The sequence below is a fragment of the Littorina saxatilis genome, linkage group LG7 (assembly GCF_037325665.1).
Source record: "Littorina saxatilis isolate snail1 linkage group LG7, US_GU_Lsax_2.0, whole genome shotgun sequence".
Lineage (NCBI taxonomy): Eukaryota > Metazoa > Mollusca > Gastropoda > Littorinimorpha > Littorinidae > Littorina > Littorina saxatilis.
In genome coordinates this window covers 12945164-12963199 of record NC_090251.1, presented here as the reverse complement: position 1 = coordinate 12963199, position 18036 = coordinate 12945164, and the positions used below count along the sequence as shown (strand labels likewise).

The following is an 18036-nucleotide window of genomic DNA, read 5'->3' as shown; positions in this document are numbered from 1 at the left end:
AGTTGGTAGAGCACTGGACTTGTGATCGAAAGGTCGCAGGTTCGAATTCAGGCCGGGACGGACACGGGTCAACTTTATGTGCAGACCCAGAGACGGAAGCCATGTCCCACCCCCGTGTCATCACAATGGCACGTAAAAGACCTTGGTCATTCTGCCATAAGTGCAGGTGGCTGAATACACCTAAACACGCAGACACCTGGGTAGCGCGACTCCGTTGCTGCTAGCTTTCCACTGGGAGGAAGCGACCCGAATTTCCCAGCGATGGGACAATAAAGTAATGAAAATGAAAAAAAAAAAAAAAAAAAAAAAAAAAAAAGCATCAAGGGGAGCAACTCTTCCATAGCTCATGAAAAGACCCGACAGAGTTATTTCCAAGCATGGTCTACAAAGGATTACCCCCCTTTACGAAAACCTCTAAAAATCTGAGAAAATCAGGTCTTAAAATGGGAGAGAGTCTTAAATGGGAGAGAGTCTTAAATGGGAGGGAGTCTTAAATGGGAGGGAGTCTTAAATGGGAGGGAGTCTTAAATGGGAGGGAGTCTTAAATGGGAGAGAGTCTTAAATGGGAGGGAGTCTTAAATGGGAGGGAGTCTTAAAATGGAGGGAGTCTTAAATGGGAAGGAGTCTTAAATGGGAGGGAGTCTTAAATGGGAGGGAGTCTTAAATGGGAGAGAGTCTTAAATGGGAGGGAGTCTTAAATGGGAGGGAGTCTTAAATGGGAGAGAGTCTTAAATGGGAGGGAGTCTTGAATGGGAGAGAGTCTTAAATGGGAGAGAGTCTTAAATGGGAGAGAGTCTTAAATGGGAGAGAGTCTTAAATGGGAGGGAGTCTTAAATGGGAGAGAGTCTTAAATGGGAGAGAGTCTTAAATGGGAGGGAGTCTTAAATGGGAGAGAGTCTTAAATGGGAGAGAGTCTTAAATGGGAGAGTCTTAAATGGAGGTAAATTTACAGAGGTTATGAACCGAAAATATGGAAAAGCAACGTCTTAAAGGTCCTTGTCTACATTTTCATACCGAAATCGCTTTAAAATGCAGAGTCTATTATCTACAATTATCAACAATACACCCACTTTCGATCAGGAAAGACGAAGCCAGTGTAGCCGTTTGAAAATTCATTGTAGTATTCCAGCGTAGTTCTCATAGTAGGATATCCTTATAAGGAAAATGCCAAGCGCAAAATTCCTCTCAAATCCCATGCATTTCGTGCGTTTAAAAAAAAGCGTGGACAGCGCTCCAGTGTCAAACTGTTGCTGCACTTGTTTGGGCGTGGCTATAAGCATAGTGACATGAATTTGATTGGTCAGTATTTTTAGGCAAAGCACATGTTCTCAGCAAACAGAAAACAAAATATTGGAAGCGTGAGTCACGCTACCCAAAAATACAATCTTTTTTTACATATATTTTTTTTTCTATAACTTTTTTGCCCATGGTTCATTCATCATCTGACATAACTTTTTAGCGAAATCTAACCATAAGATTATTGAAAAAAAGGAAAAATGTAGACGACCACCTTTAAAAAAAAAGCTAAAAATAAAAATAAAAAAAAATAAAAAAACGTCTTCATAGGGGGAGGAGGGTAGTCTTAAACTGGGGGGTCTTAAAAGGGGGGTTGCACTGTACTTCTATTTCAATCTACACACACACAACTGCTCTACAGGTGAGTCAAAACACTAGCCGCATATTCAAAGACTGCAAAGGAAAAACAAGAACACTAAAAGCTGCAGGGTGAGTGGCGGCGGCAGTCAAAGACACAAAGGGTACCCATGCCTGGGGGAAGATGGTGGTCGGGTGGATCCCGTGGCTGGAGGGAGAGGAGGGAGGGTGGTTGAAGGGGTGGATGTTGGGGGCGTGTTTGTCGGCGAGGTCGTCATCAGGATTAGCTTGAGACTGTATGTGTTGTGTACATAAAGCCAAATGAATAGGTTGCAATAATTATATATGCTTCAATGAAATAAAGAGTGAAGATATATTGACGAAACACGTTAAAAAAATATTAACTGATGGAGTTGAAAAGAAAGGCAGTTTCATGATATATGTGTACAATTACATTTCAAATGTTATTTTATTATGCTTGAAAAATAAACAAACAAACAGCTAAAGGAACCAGTAAATGATATCTCTGCGAATGTATTAATCTGCATACTGGAAGCTGCTAAAAAAGTGGATATATGTGTCGACCATACTGGTTCAAAAACTAAATCTCAGGCATCAAATTGGCTCACGTCACATAACTGCATGTGCATCAAGGGGAATAACCCTTTTTTAATGCAACACGCACAGGACTGATTGAAATTTCTGTCGACAGGGATAAAAGTCACACCTTGTGTTCCAAACAAATTATCATTGAGAATAATCCCTTTAAATCAGTCATTTTTAGCAATAATGTTTCCGTCCAACTCTGTCATTTCTTCCTTTCCCTTTTCAGTATTCCAGGCATGGGAATTGAAAAAAGTAAAAAAGGCTGAACATTTTTAAGTATAGCAATCCAAGACGCAAAGGGTCAGGTCCACAGCGTGAAGCGCCAAGCTGGTGGCGCGAAGCGCCAAAGCGACGGCGCTTCTAGCCTTACTCTTCCGGAATTTTTTTTCTCCAAAGAACCCAAAAGGTGCAATTTGGTGTCATCTGAACTCCAAGTTTGCCATTAAATTCAATTTTTTGCCTCCCTCGTTTATTTTTTCGCGGACACGTTTGCTTTTTCGGCGGAACAAAAAATATTTCGGCGAAAATTTGCCTTTTGGCGGACAATTCCCATGCCTGTATTCTTTCTGGCATCATTTCCTGGACGTTTTTCTTGTTCTTCAAGCATAGTTCTGACAGCTGAAGTTTATGGTCTGAGAGTCATTGTCTGCTCTCTTTTTCAAAATGTTGATCTTTGCTCCCCTTTTTTCCCTACCCCTTTTTCCCTACCCCTTTTTTCCCTACCCCTTTTTTCCTACCCCTTTTTTCCTACCCCTTTTTCCCTACCCCTTTTTTCCCTACCCCTTTTTTCCCTACCCCTTTTTTCCCTACCCTTTTTTCCCTACCCCTTTTTTCCCTACCCCTTTTTCCCTACCCCTTTTTCCCTACCCCTTTTTTCCCTACCCCTTTTTCCCTACCCTTTTTTCCCTACCCCTTTTTTCCCTACCCCTTTTTCCCTACCCTTTTTTCCCTACCCCTTTTTTCCCTACCCCTTTTTCCCTACCCCTTTTTCCTATTTTTGCTCCTCCTTTTTCCCTACCCCTTTTTCCCTACCCCTTTTTCCCTACCCCTTTTTTCCCTACCCCTTTTTCCCTACCCCTTTTTCCCTACTACCCCTTTTCCCCTACCCCTTTTTCCCTACCCCTTTTTCTCTACCCCTTTTTCCTACCACCCTCCTATTGCCCCACACCCCCTTTCCCCTCCCAACCTCGAGTAACCTCATTTTCTTTTCTTGTTTTTATGCAGACAGAATTCAGCACTGTTGTTATTCCTACTTATCCTATACTGAAAGGCATAAATTCTGCAAATAGTGCATTGAACGATTTTGCTCTCAAACGAAAATCAGATTGAACCTGTAATTTGTAGTTGACATCTTGAGTGTCGGAGCAAATGTTTCACGCTGTCAGCGTGCGCTTTGCAGTATTGCTGATCCAGCCACAGCTCACTGTGCTAATAAAGACAATGGGCTGAACGGGAGACAATAACGTAAAAAAGATAGTGTATGGCCCTATAAAATGCAACTGGCTGTTTGGCTGTATCAGATATCGCAATCATGCCACGACTTGATGAAGGAGAGAGACAGCAAGCGATTGGGATGCTTAGAGCTGGCCAAAGCATTGAACGTGATGAACACTGAACGTTTTCCGAAATCATTGCGCTTGGACTCAGTCACTTTTTTTGAAAAATTGTCATTTGATGATGTTCTATTCAAAATCAATAAAGCGAAGGTTTATAAACACTAAAATGGCCAATAAATAAAATATTCAAACATTGAAAACATTCACCACTGAGTTGATTTTTTGTGATTTTTTAAAGTTCAGTTTGCGGAATTTATGCCTCTCGGTATACATACGTAAGAGAAACCACCCATTAGATAAGTAAACCATTTACTCACACATGTACTTTTGCTCGTATTTCAGTATTTAAAAAAAAAAAAAAACTCGTGCAAAACCTGATATGACACAGCAAGCCATCTAGTATTCTCTATTTATATGATTCTTTTGAGAATACTACATGTTAAAGAGTTTTTAAAGTACAGGTTGTTTTTATCCTTGTAAAATGTGACCCTCCACCACGGAATGAGTCGCATGTCACCTTTGCCTGATATTTGTATTTTTACATTTTGTTAAAGAGTTTGTTACGCTCTATCCAGTGGGGAAAACTGTTTTAGAAAAGAGCAAAAACTGTTCGAGTTATAAGCCTGTGACTATGGTGTCCCTCACACTGATGCCTTACACCCCCCGGACGCATATAAGGCCTAGCGCAGAACCGCGGGAGGTGACATCCGACTCATTCCGTGGTGGAGGGTCACAAATAAGGTTTGTTCCTTCTTTCGTTTGTGTCGTTCTTTCCTTACCGTTTCTCTTCCTCTTCCATCAGAGCTTTGAGGGCTTCGATCTCTGACTTGAGCGGGATGTTTTGTTCCCTGGCCGAGGTCACCTCACGCATCTTCACCACCAGCATCTCCTGCACCTCTCGCAGTTTATGCTCCAACGAGCGGGCGCTGTCTGCCGCTCGGTTCCGCTCCACTGCAATGGCGTCCTCCAGTGTCTGTTTCTGGTGGTCAAGGTTGGCCACCTGTGTCCGAGATGGAGATATAAGAAAAGGTTATAAAAACAAAAGAAGAAAATAAGGTAAATATAGTGATAAATTTTTTTATTTGGGTTGTGTGCATTTGTGTGTGTGTGTGGGGGGGGGGGGTAAATGAGTGAGTGTGTGTGTGCATGTGTGAGTGCGTGCGTGTGTGTATGCGTCTATGTGTACTTGCGCACCCCTTGTGATCCAATTCCAGCGCTGGTAAAGACTCTGAGAAATGTTTTGTTTGTTTGTTTGTTTGCTTAACGCCCAGCCGACCACGAAGGGCCATATCAGGGCGGTGCTGCTTTGACATATAACGTGCGCCACACACAAGACAGAAGTCGCAGCACAGGCTTCATGTCTCACCCAGTCACATTATTCTGACACCGGACCAACCAGTCCTAGCACTAACCCCATAATGCCAGACGCCAGGCGGAGCAGCCACTAGATTGCCAATTTTAAAGTCTTAGGTATGACCCGGCCGGGGTTCGAACCCACGACCTCCCGATCACGGGGCGGACGCCTTACCACTAGGCCAACCGTGCCGGTCACTCTGGGAAATGGAGGTAATTAAATTTACAGAGGCTATGAACAGAACATCTGAGAAAGGTCTCAGGCTCTCAAAAAGGAGAAAGTAAGTCTAAGATTTGGGGGTGGGGGTGGGGGATGTCTTAAAGGGGGAGAGAGAGAGAGAGAGAGGGGGGGGGGGGGGTTCCGCAGTACTTAATTAAAACAAGAAGAGCAAACGCTCGATCGAGTCACTTTCGCAGTTCTGAATATTATATGAGGCATCAGATGGACAGGAAGAAATTGCTATTCACAACACAATACAGATGTAAATAATTTGATGTAAAGAATAATCCTATAAAGTTTGAATCAAATCCGATGAATAGTTTCAGAGATATGATATTTCAATTTTTTTCCTTCAAGACATACCTGTGACCTTGAAAAAGGTCAAAGGTCACCAAAGCAGACGTCAAAGTGTAGAGGTCACTGGGAGTCACGTTCACATAAAATTTGAGCCCGGTCACTTTTATAGTTTCCGAGAAAAGCCCAACGTTAAGTTGTGTGTTGCCGAACAGAAAAGGCTAGTTATCTCCCTTGTTTTTCTGATAACGTTCGTAAAAGGCTACAGATGTAAATACTTTGATGTAAAGAATAATCCTACAAAGTTTCAATCACATCCGATGAACTTTGTCAAAGATATAAAATGTCTAATTTTTCCTTTGACGCTGACCTGTGACCTTGAAAAAGGTCAAAGGTCAACGAAACCATCGTTAAAGTGTAGAGGTCATTGGAGGTCACGACTAAACAAAATATGAGCCGGATCGCTTTGATAGTTTCCGAGAAAAGTCCAACGTTAAGGTGGTGTCTACGGACGGCCGGCCGGACAGACTAACACTGACCGATTACATAGAGTCACTTTTTCTCAAGTGACTCAAAAAATATGCTAAAACATGTGTGTACCTGTCCCTCCAGACTGCGTATCCTGGCCTGTAGCTCGCCAACACTCCCCCTCAGCTGTGTTCTCTCTGTCTCCAGTTGCTCAATAGTCTTGGCGTCGTTGTCCATCTGGGCTTTCAGTGCAGTCAGCTGTAAATGTATGCAGCTTCAATTAGTTACACTTCTTCTTCGTTCATGGGCTGAAACTCCCACGTTCACTCATGATTCTGCACGAGTGCTTGCATGTTCACTTCAAAAAGTAGTGCTACTACTATTAATGATAATAATTACTCAAAAATAAACAAGACTGATTAACTGACTGAAGCTTCAAAGGTGTTTTTTTCTCCAAGATCTATTGAGACTTCAAAGGCTGAGCGATCCCTTCATGCACAAAATGCTCACACTGCTTGACTTGCTCTTCAGCAGATGTGGGTGCTTGTTGAGTTCCCATAATTATTTTCATCTCAGTTGTTGCATGGAAAACACGTACCGATTGCTCTCCACCCCCACTCATCACCCAATTCCTTGTTCTCCTCACACCCCTCATCACCCGGTTCCTTATCTAACTGCCCATCTACTTTCAAGCATCCCTTATTTCTGATCACATGCCACCTCACTTATTTTGTTGTTGTTTTTTTTAATAATTTTTTAATAATTTGTGTGTGTGTGTGCCGCACTCACGTTTCTGTTGTACTGATCATCAGACTCGTATTGGAATTTCCTCAGCTCGGTATCTGCTGAATCGCGTACTTGCTTAAGCAGTTCTGACACGGACATATCCGTCCTGCTGAGGTCGCGAACTTTGGCCTCCAGGCTGAGGATGAGTGCCGCTGACGACTCGATGCGAGCCTGCAACTCTGCGACCCGTTCCGCGTTGACCTTGTCGTCAAATTCCATCTTCTTGACCAGCTGCTGGATCTTGTTTTCGTCTTCCAGTCGAGCGACTTCTTCAGATTCATACCTGTGGATAAGAGAGGGAAGATCAACTAGAATCTCCTTTGGACAATGACCTTGACTTTGACTTTAAAAGTATCTTTTTTTGTGTGGAGAAAATGAATGAATTTACAATTTCAGGCCCTATAGATTGTTACTACAGGTCTGCACCTGGTATGGTGCCTGGGAGGCAGAAACTAAACATTCTTTTTTTCATCGGAATGAGCTTGTGTTTATGTTAAAACAGTTTGCATTTCTTTCTTTTTCTTGTTTAAAATAAATTAATTATGTACCCCCATGGGGTTTCTTGAAAAAGTCCTTTGCCTTACCTTGCCTTGCCTTGCTTGTGTTTTGAGTTCGATCTGTTCAAACTTTCTGTTACCCTTAACTCTTACCAGTTCGCTCCCTTACCCATCGTAAGCAAGCTTACGATGCCCCCCCCCCCCCCCCCCTGTAGTTTTCCACTGACCAATTATCTAATTATCAAAAACATTGGTTTTTTTTTTACATTGGATGGGTCGGACAGTGGATAAACTCATATGTTAGACACACTTTATGACAGAAACAAGCTGGGTTTTTGTTATAAGTTAGTTATAGGAATGCATTATTAGGCAAAACAAAAATATTAGTCTGTTAACGGTAACATAGGCCAAAAAAATAGGGTTGGTAGGTCGGGACTTTTTTTTTTCCCCAAAAAAACATATTTTTAAGTTATTTTGGCCAAAAAACAAAGACTTTTTTTTTTCCTTTTTTTTCCCAAAAACCATATTTTTAAGTTATTTTGTCAAACAAATTTTTTTTCCCCAAATGCCAAAATAAAGTCTAGGGTCGCGGGAAAAAATAGGGTCGGTCGGGATACCGTAAACAGACTATTTTTTTTGGGGGGGGGCCTTAGGCATGCGTATGTCATGAAACGTCCAACTTTGAAATTTGGGTGGGGGTATTCAGGTGACAATAACTTTTTTGTTTATCAGCAAAACTCAATAAAACTTTGCTATGTTATGTAAAATGAATGCCAAAACAGACTAGTTAGCAGCATATCTAAAATAAACTGAACACAAAAAAAATTTCTTCTTTGTGTTTGTCACATGTTCCAAAAAATGGGCGTACAAATTTCAACAAAAATCATGTTGTCACCCCCATAACCTATTTTACCTTTAAAGATAGCACAATTCTCTTTGCAAATATGAAAAGCTTATTCATTTTCCTTTCATTTGATATTTAACTTTCTATATTTCATTTAGAATATGACCCCAGATTGCCACTCGGCAAGTAGGCACCAACAGCACTGTAAAATATGCCCTAAAACCCCCGAACTGGTAAGAGTTAATTAACTGTCCGATGACAGACATGGGTAGAACTAAATATATATCTCACCTGTGTTTCCACGTTTCATTCTCTCTGGTGAGGTTGTCAATCTTTCTCAGCAGCTGTTCCATCTCCTGCAAGGGGCGGGAGGACGCGATCCCCAGGTCCTTTAACTCCCCCTCCAGGAGGCCGATGCGTCGTCTGTAGTCGTTGCTCTCGTCCATCAGCTTGCTGATCTTGTCCGTCTCCACATTCAGTCTGCAAAGTGTAAATGGGTGGGGCTCAGTGTTGTGGACTGGGTGGCCGAGTGGTAACGCACTTGCGCTCGGAAGCGAGAGGTTGCGAGTTCGACCCTGGGTCAGGGCGTTAGCAATTTTCTCCCCCTTTCCTAACTAGGTGGTGGGTTCAAGTGCTAGTCTTTCGGATGAGACGAAAAACCGAGGTCCCTTCGTGTACACTACATTGGGGTGTGCACGTTAAAGATCCCACGATTGACAAAAGGGTCTTTCCTGGCAAAATTGTATAGGCATAGATAAAAATGTCCACCAAAATACCCGTGTGACTTGGAATAATAGGCCGTGAAAAGTAGGATATGCGCCGAAATGGCTGCGATCTGCTGGCCGATGTGAATGCGTGATGTATTGTGTAAAAAAAATTCCATCTCACATGGCATAAATAAATCCCTGCGCCTTGAATATGTGCGCGATATAAATTGCATAAAAAAAAAATTAAAAAAAAATCCCTGCGCTTAGAACTGTACCCACGGAATACGCGCGATATAAGCCTCATATTGGTTGTGATAATGATAATCATAATGATGATAATAATTCAGTGGAACACCCCTTGTAAGACATCCAGAAATCTGAGAAAATCAGGCCTTGAAAAGGAGGGAGTCTTAAAATGGGGGTAAATTTACAGAATATCTGCGAAAACAGGGTCTTCTTCTTCTTCTTCTTCTTCTGCGTTCGTGGGCTGCAACTCCCATGTACACTGGTGTTTTTTGCACGAGTGGGATTTTACGTGTATGACTGCTTTTTACCCTGCCATTTAGGCAGCCATACGCCGCTTTCGGAGGAAGCAGGCTGGGTATTTTCGTGTTTCTATAACCCACCGAACTCTGACATGGATTACAGGATCTTTTTCGTGCGCACTTGGTCTTGTGCTTGCGTGTACATACGGGGGTGTTCGGACACCGAGGAGAGTCTGCACACAAAGTTGACTCTGAGAAATAAATCTCTCGCCGAACGTGGGGACGAACTCACGCTGACAGCGGCCAACTGGATACAAATCCAGCGCGCTACCGACTGAGCTACATCCCCTCCTAATAGAAATAGTATTAACACATGATTCTTATAATTCGCACAAATCCAGGGAAACCCTGCTCAAAGCGTTGTACAATCTAGGCAAAAAGAAAAGTAGTAGCAACAATTTGAACAGTGCATTCACACATGCAAGCCTCCCCTAAAGTCCATAACCCCCCCCCCCCCCCCACCTGAAAAAATCTGAGAAAATCACGTCTTAAAAAGGAGGGAGTCTTAATATTAGGGTAAATTTACAGAGGTTATGAACAGAATATCTGAGAAAACAGGGTCTTAAAAGGAAGGGAGTCTCAAAACGGGGGGTCTTAAAAAAGGGGGTTGGTCTTGTGCCTGTGTGTATACACTATAGGTTAATGACCCGGGAGATTGGACAAATCTCCACCAGTACCCCACCAGGTGCGGCAAGGATTCCAACACTAATAACCTTCTACATGGGAGGCCGGTGTCACGAACTGAAACCTCTGCTGAACAATCCTTCTCATTGCGGTCAATGCGCATGCGCCAATCTTGGACTTAAAAAATGCGACCCTTTGACCGAACGAACCATGGGCCTGTTTCAAACAATGCGCAAAGATGAAGGTTTACCTGTCCTGAAGCTCTGAGGAGTACTGTAGCTGTTTCTGAACCTGTACTTGTTGTGTGGTCCTGTCGTGGTTACACACCTCCAGCTCCTTCCTGCACAGTTCACACAGTCTCAATTAATCAACAAGGGAAGACAGGCACTTATAGACGCAGGGAGATAGTTCAGCCGGGAGCAGCACTGACTTTTAAACCAGTTTGTCGCTGTCGGTGTGGGTTGGACACCCACGTTTGACGAGGGATTTATTTCTCAGAGTCAACTTTGTGCAGACTCTCCTCGGTGTCTGAACACATGTGTGTACCATAAAGATCCCAAGTTTACAGCAAAAGTCTCGAGTCTGGGAAAAATGAACACACGCGTACAGAAAAAAGAAACAAAATTGGGTAGCACCGTACTGTATGGCATTTTGCATTCCCAAGGGAGAAAGCAAGCTGAATTTGAATGAGGGTAACCTCAAAGTACAATATGATACCTTGTCTTTATCTTGCTTTCCTTCCCATACTTTGTCCTTTCTCTGCCTGCTCTTACTGTTCTTGTTTTTTTTAATTTCATTCTCTCTTGCTACATTCTGACAATGTACTGTCACTAGACATGCAAGTAAAACACTTTGGTTGAACAGCATTAATAACTACTCAGTTGAAGACAACAATCTGATATAACGTCCCTATGATGAATGAATGACACTAGACAAATTCCGGAAATAACTCTTGTCTTAACTAACGAACTCCTTCCCTTGCTGCTCCCATCTCACCTGAGTTTGTCGAGCTCCTGTTCGTACATGTTCTTGAGGTTGTGGATCTCGATCTCCAAGACCTTGGTCGACTTGATGAGAGCCGTCGAGTCCATGTGGTTGTTCTTCTCCGCAAGCGTGCGCACACGCTGCACGTACGCAGCGAACCTGTCGTTCAGGTGCTGAAGCTCCACCTTTTCCTGGGTCCGTGACAGCGTCGCCGTGGAAACGGGAGTGTAGATATCCATCCCGGGAGGGTAGGTACTCATTGTGGTTGTTGTGGCCGTCGTTGAAATTAATTTAGCGTCAAGCTTTGGTGCAGTTGCAGGGCACTTGTTTGCGACTGAAACAGCGCTATTGTTCGTTGATGAGAAAGATACAGTATTGTCTACTGTCGGTCTTTTGTGTCCTACTACTGTCGCTGGTCTTGATGTAATTGGACTTGTTCTAGTCGTAGAGGTTGGATTTGCTGCTGCCACTAAGGGAAGCGTACGTCCAACACTGCTGCTGCCACGCGATTTCTCCTGTGCACTATCTGTGACGGAGGTGAGAGGTACAATGTACTTCTGACACCCTGGTTCTAACTTCAAGTAGACTATTTCTGACGGAGCGTCACTAGGCCAAGATTCTACTTTCTTGTTTGCTTTGTCCACCACAACGTACGCCTGTCGTGAAGCTGTTCGTTTAGCAAGGTCGGCTGTCTCAACGTGAACAATCTGACAATTTTTGCGAGAAGTCTTCTCTGGTGGGGTTTTCCCTCTCGGAGAGAGAGCGTACACAGTGATAACTTTATTGCTGAAAGGGTTCTTAGGCTTTAAGACTATCCCTTGGCGTGTGAGATAGTTTCTGGTGTCTACAAAGTAGCTACTGTTTTCGGGGTTAAGTTCATCCAAAAGGTCTTCTTGGGGCTTTTCAGGTTCTGGGTCAGATTTTTCCTGTAGTTCGGCTCCTGGAGAACCTTCTGGTTTTTCCTTCTCAAGATCTGCCTGGGACTGGGTCCTGCTAAACGCGACTCCGCTGAACGTGACACTGCTTGTCCTCTGAGGCTCAGACTCTGCTTCAACGTCCGCGAGAGCTGTGCTTTCTGATGATGAAAGAGTGGTCCGCCCCTGACTGCTAGCAGTTGCCTCCCTTGACTTGCTGGAAGGGGTAGATGCAGGAGGGGTGGTGGTGGTGGAGGTGGGTGCTTTCTGTTGGCCCTCCTCCTCCCTCCTCCTGACAACTTCCTGACTTTGCCCAGCAGAGCCTTCCCCTGGCTCCCGGAATCTGTAAAACACGGAGGGAGGTATACATTAAGTTGCTTGTAGTATATTACTAGTACTTCAGCTGATGGGGGTCTATGTCGACCAAAAGAGTGGGATTCCCTGTAGGTGGAGTTCCTGTAGGGGGATTCCCTGTATACAGGGAATACCACAGGGTGGAGTTTTTCAATAAAACTTTCAAACCATACTCGAATTACTAAGAAATATAAAAAAAGACTGAAAAACATCAAATTCTACCGATGTCGCTAAGCATCACGTGACTTTCAGCGATATCAGCGAAACGCTACAGGAACTACACCTTGTGGTATTCTCCTACAGGAACTCCACCTACAGGGAATCCCACTCTTTTGGTCGACATAGACCCCGTCAGCATTACTACAATAGTCAATTTAATTCACTGATTTTCAGGATGTGCTCTGTAAATGTACCATGCAACTGAATATGTATGTTCAACTCTGTGTAATTTGTCATTGTAAATCTGTGTTTGCCTGAATAGAAAACTGTTGAAAAAAAAGAAGAAAAAAAAAAGGTTGCTTGTAGGATAGCAGATTTATGTACCTGTATGTAAAAGGCATACAGTGAAACTTTAAGACCTACATTTCTTTTGGGAAAATCAGGTATGAAAAGAAGGGAAGTCATAAAATAAAGGTAAATCGACAGGCGTTAAGAAGAAAAGAACTGAAAAAGCACGGTCTTAAAAAGTAGGAAGTGGGAAGTCTGAAATAAAATCATGCAGTTTTAAAAGTGGTGTTTCACTCTAGATGTATTTACATTACTTAGGACAGTGGCTGATGTATGGTGTGTTTGTGCGCGTGTTTTGTTGTTGTATCGTTTTTGCTGTTGGTGCATGTGGTTGTTATCTCTTTTGTTTTTGTGTGTACTTTTTTTTATTCCTAGTAACTAGTCAACATTTAGGACAATCAATGTCTTGGAGAGCCTGAGCGTACGGTTTTCATGTAAGCATTTTTAATGCTGAGGCAAGAACATGCACGGAAAAACTACTCTGTGACACACATTAAGATAAATGTTGAAAGTTCTTCTTGATCTTTCCCCTGCCTTCTTATTACCCTCTTACTAAGAGTACATTTTCAAGAAACACATTTTGAGGGAGCATGCAGATGAGCTAACTATACATATCCGTCTTTCTTCTCATGTTATTATGGTCAAATATTACTCAAGACTTCTTCTTCTTCTTCTTCTGCGTTTGTGGGCTGAAACTCCCATGTACACTCGTGTTTTTGCACGAGTGGAATTTTACGTGTATGACCGTTTTTACCCCGCCATTAAGGTAGCCATACGCCGCTTTCGGAGGAAGCATGCTGGATATATTCGTGTTTCTATAACCCACCGAACTCTGACATGGATTACAGGATCTTTTCCGTGCGCACTTGGTCTTGTGCTTGCGTGTACACACGAAGGGGGATAAGCCACTAGCAGGTCTGCACATAAGTTGACCTGGGAGATCGGAAAAATATCCACACTTAACCCACCAGACGGCCGCGGCCGGGATTCGAACCCTCGACCTTCCGATTAAGAGGCCGATCGACGTCTTACCACCACGCCACAGCGCCCGTCAATACTCAAGACTTAAATTGAACACTAAGAATCAAGAACATTTAAGGAACAAACAATTCTGGTAAAGACTGGTCGACATAAGCTTGAATTTCAAGACAGATCAGTGTTTCAGTGTTGTGTTAACAGGCACACAGATTTAGACTTCTTTGCACATAAATTCTTTACAGAAAAAATAAAAAAGCGGAAGGCTAATTAACGCCCCTGACCAGCTCTCCCTAAAGTGTTATTTTCCTGGCTTGTGTGTACACTGTATTATGTTCAAGGGTTGATAATTGAACACAAACACTCCTGGAGGCTTGAGGTTCATTCACTTACAATGTGAATTGTTAGGAAGGCCACTTTTTTGGTGTAATAGCTAACAAGAAGCGGTGTGCTGAATTTCACATGGTGCATGCAGGTATTATAGTTTTCAAGGACCTTAGCATTGTGGGGAGGGATCGAGCAGTATATGTGATATGCTTCATGTTTGTATTTAGGGGTCAAAAAAAGGTCAGGTTCTAGGTTTTAAGTCAGTTTTGTGAAGTAGTGAGCTAATGGTAGCAGCTATAAAAAGCCATGTAAAGCATGAAGAGGAGTCGAAGTGTGTGTGTGTGTGTGTGTGTGTGTGTGTGTGTGTGCGTGTTTGTGTGCACATGCACATGTGTGTGTATATGTGTGTGTGCGCTTGTGTTTGAGTGTGAGAGAGAGAGACAGAGACAGAGAGAGCGAGAGAAACTGACAGACAGACAAACAGGCAGAAAGAGACCCCCAGGATTAACACACACACACAGTGATACAGCCAGAGAAACTGATAAACTAAAGAGACAAGTGAGCAAGCATTTCACTCAAAAATCTCTTGATCAAAACATGCATAGATTTAGCGTGAAGTGCATAGCACACTCTTTCAGACATAATTGCACTGGTTGGTATCAAGAACGAATGCAAATTACACAACAAATCCATAGCAATCATTGATTATTGATTCCACCATTTCCCTTTCTCTGGCGCTCCTATTTCAATACAGCAGATTAGTGACTCGAATGTCAAGCAGCCTTTATGGGGAAGGTTTAACTCTTATTTTGCTCACACTAATGCACTATTGGTTTTGTTTCTTACCAATGCTAATTGTCTACAAGCAGTTATGCTCACTTGAAACCAGGTTTTGCTACATATGTACTATGTGAAATCTCATTGTTTGCAAGTTGTGTTGAAGACATCAAAAGCAAAATAAAAGAAACAGTAATACATGTACATGTAAGTGTAACTGCACAACTCTTGTAGATAAAAAGTTTGTGATTATGTTTGTTTGTTGTTGCTCTCCTTTTTTTCTTTTTTTTCTGGGGTGGGGGGGGGGATGGGTGGGGGGTTAGGGTCTGTTTGTCTCATTACTTCATTTTTTGAGTTTAGCCGAAAAAAAAGAAGAACTAGAAGGAATACCAATAAAAATGAAAAAACCAAACAAGACAAGAGGCGAAGCCATCAAGGCTCACGTAAGAAATCGACAAACAGTAACACAAACTCAATCACTCCGTCACACACACACACACACACACACACACACACACACACACACACACACACACACACACACAGAAAGAGCATAGGTGAAACTGTGCAAGAAAGCGAGACACTAGATCTAGATCTGTCTGTCTGCATGTAGCCTACTTACAGGGACACGACTGCCAACAGAGTCTCGGCCCGCTCAAAATAATAATGACCGAGACTTTCAGTACTTCCTTCGCGTGACGTCTAACCCTCTTACCTCATAATGTGACGTCAATGTAATGTGACGTCTTCAAATGTTAGAGTTTCTACCACAGACATACACACGCACAAACATTCACACACACACACGCACACACACACGCACGCACAGACAGACAAAGTTACGATCGCATAGGCTACACTTACGTGAGCCAAAAACCAGACTTGCATGGCCACACCTCACAGCGGAACGGTAAAGACCAAACCTTACAGAAATATTGCTCAGAAAAGCATGTGTACAAGAATGCAACTCGATATGGGAGGAAAAAAAACCCACTGGTTATCTGATATAATTTCTTGAGTTTAGAACACAAGGCTTCCGTTTCACCCAAAATAAGGACAGAGAGCATGCAAGAATGCAACTCATATATGGGAGAAAAAACAACTGGTAAGCATCTGATATTTTTTCTCAAGTTTAGATAACATTGTAGACTTATTCCGTCGGACAAAAAAAAAACGACAGAGAGCATGCAAGAATGCAACTCATAATTATGGGAGGAAAAACACACCACTGGTAATGTGATATTATTTCTCTAATTTAGAAAACAAGGCTTCCGTTTCACCCAAAATAAGGTTAGAGAGCATGCAAGAATGCAACTCATATGGGATAAAAAAACAACTGAAAATCTAATATTATTTTTCCAGTTTAGAACACAAAGTTTTCCTTTTAACTTAAACAATTAAGGACAGAGCTAGCTAGCTGCATGAGCATGCAAGAATACAACTCATATGGAAGAAAAAAAATCTGGTAATTGGATATTATTTCTCTAGTGTAGAACACAAAGCTCCCGTTTCACGGAAAATACGGACAGAGAGCATGCAAATGTGCAATAAACTGCAGCTGACAGCAAATCGAAAGCTGCTTCACCACACACCAGCGATCAGCCGCCATACAAACACCAAGCCTGCTATAGCAACAATCAACAACACAGGCTAAGGAAGGGACAACCAAGCCTCTGTTGTTCAGGCACAGGCACAGGGCTTGACATAGAAACGACCTGTCACCTCTGTTCAGGCTTCCAGTCTATAAACCTTGATGTTACAGTGAAACCCCCTTTTAAGACCTCGACAAAATGGAAAAAAATCAGGTCTTAAAAAGGAGGGAGCCTTTAAATGGGGGTAGACTTACAGAGCTAAAGGTTATGAACAGCAAGTCTGTGAAGACGGACGTCTTACAAGTGAGGGAGTCTTTTCTTCTTCTTCTGCGTTCGTGGGCTGAAACTCCCACGTACACTCGTGTTTTTTGCACGAGTGGAATTTTACGTGTATGACCGTTTTTACCCCGCCATGAAGGCAGCCATACGCCGCTTTCGGAGGAAGCATGCTGGATATTTTCGTGTTTCTAAAACCCACCGAACTCTGACATGGATTACAGGATCTTTTCCGTGCGCACTTGGTCTTGTGCTTGCGTGTGCACACGAAGGGGGATAAGCCACTAAGCAGGTCTGCACATAAGTTGACCTGGGAGATCGGAAAAATCTCCACACTTAACCCACCAGGCGGCCGATTCGAACCCTCGACCTGCCGATTAAGAGGCCGACGTCTTACCACCCCGCCTCAGCGCCCGTCGAGGGAGTCTTAAATTGGGGGGGGGGGGGGGGGGGGGTGGGCACTTAAAAAGGGGGTTCCACTGTACTACCACCTAAACTGCAATGTAAACACAGACGCCAATTTTGTCTGAAGAAGGTATGTTTGAATGTGGATTTAAGGGTGATAAAACATACTGCGTCAATGTATACATACATGTGTAAACAGTGTCTGCTACCGCTTCTTGTTCTCTTGAAAAGGAGAAGAAAGAAATATGATTCATAGACACGTGCCAGTTTTTACTTTTATTCTATTTCAACCGACAAGGAATTCTCCAGCACAAATAATGCAGACGTTGCACACTGCATGAAACTTGCCTGAGGACTCGCACACTACTAAGAATCAAAGTAAAATATTCATAGCAGTGCGCATTTCAAGAACAGGGACCAGCCTTAAACTAATATTGCCTGAACACATGCCTTTCTATTGTCTGCATATTGTCCAAATAAAGCAGAAACAAACAGTTAAAATAGATCTGAGAATTTGAAAAAGAAGACTGCACTGAACAGACTTTTCAGGAAAAGAAAAAAAAACTTGTTACACATCAGTTAAAACCCAACGAACCACTTTTACAAATCTGTTCATGGACTTAATGAAACTCCTTTTCTCCACCAGCCTGACTTTATTATTCCCACACAGTAGAGTTCACACTCCATAAAAAGCGGGAACAAACAGGCTTCCAGAAAAACTAGTCTCCCTTCACAAATCTCTTCAGCCATTAAGGGAGTTATATTGTCCCTAGCCATGACAATGAACTTGTCCAAGCACTCTCCAGGATTGTTGGGGGAAAGACAGTGAGAA

The 18036-nt window shown here is 42.8% G+C and overlaps 1 protein-coding gene across 2 annotated transcripts in view; it reads right to left on the bottom strand.

Annotated features, from left to right (window-relative positions):
* The window catches only part of LOC138970718 (uncharacterized), a 61441-nt gene that overhangs the window by 31201 nt on the left and 12204 nt on the right, over window positions 1-18036 (bottom strand). For both annotated transcript variants that reach the window (XM_070343204.1, XM_070343205.1), the window contains exons 2-8: window positions 11090-12334; window positions 10344-10433; window positions 8509-8697; window positions 6880-7159; window positions 6223-6348; window positions 4535-4755; window positions 1768-1887 (exon numbers count right to left, since the gene is read on the bottom strand). In XM_070343204.1, the coding sequence (XP_070199305.1) occupies window positions 1768-1887; window positions 4535-4755; window positions 6223-6348; window positions 6880-7159; window positions 8509-8697; window positions 10344-10433; window positions 11090-12334 (2271 nt within the window). The remainder of the gene's footprint in view (window positions 1-1767; window positions 1888-4534; window positions 4756-6222; window positions 6349-6879; window positions 7160-8508; window positions 8698-10343; window positions 10434-11089; window positions 12335-18036) is intronic.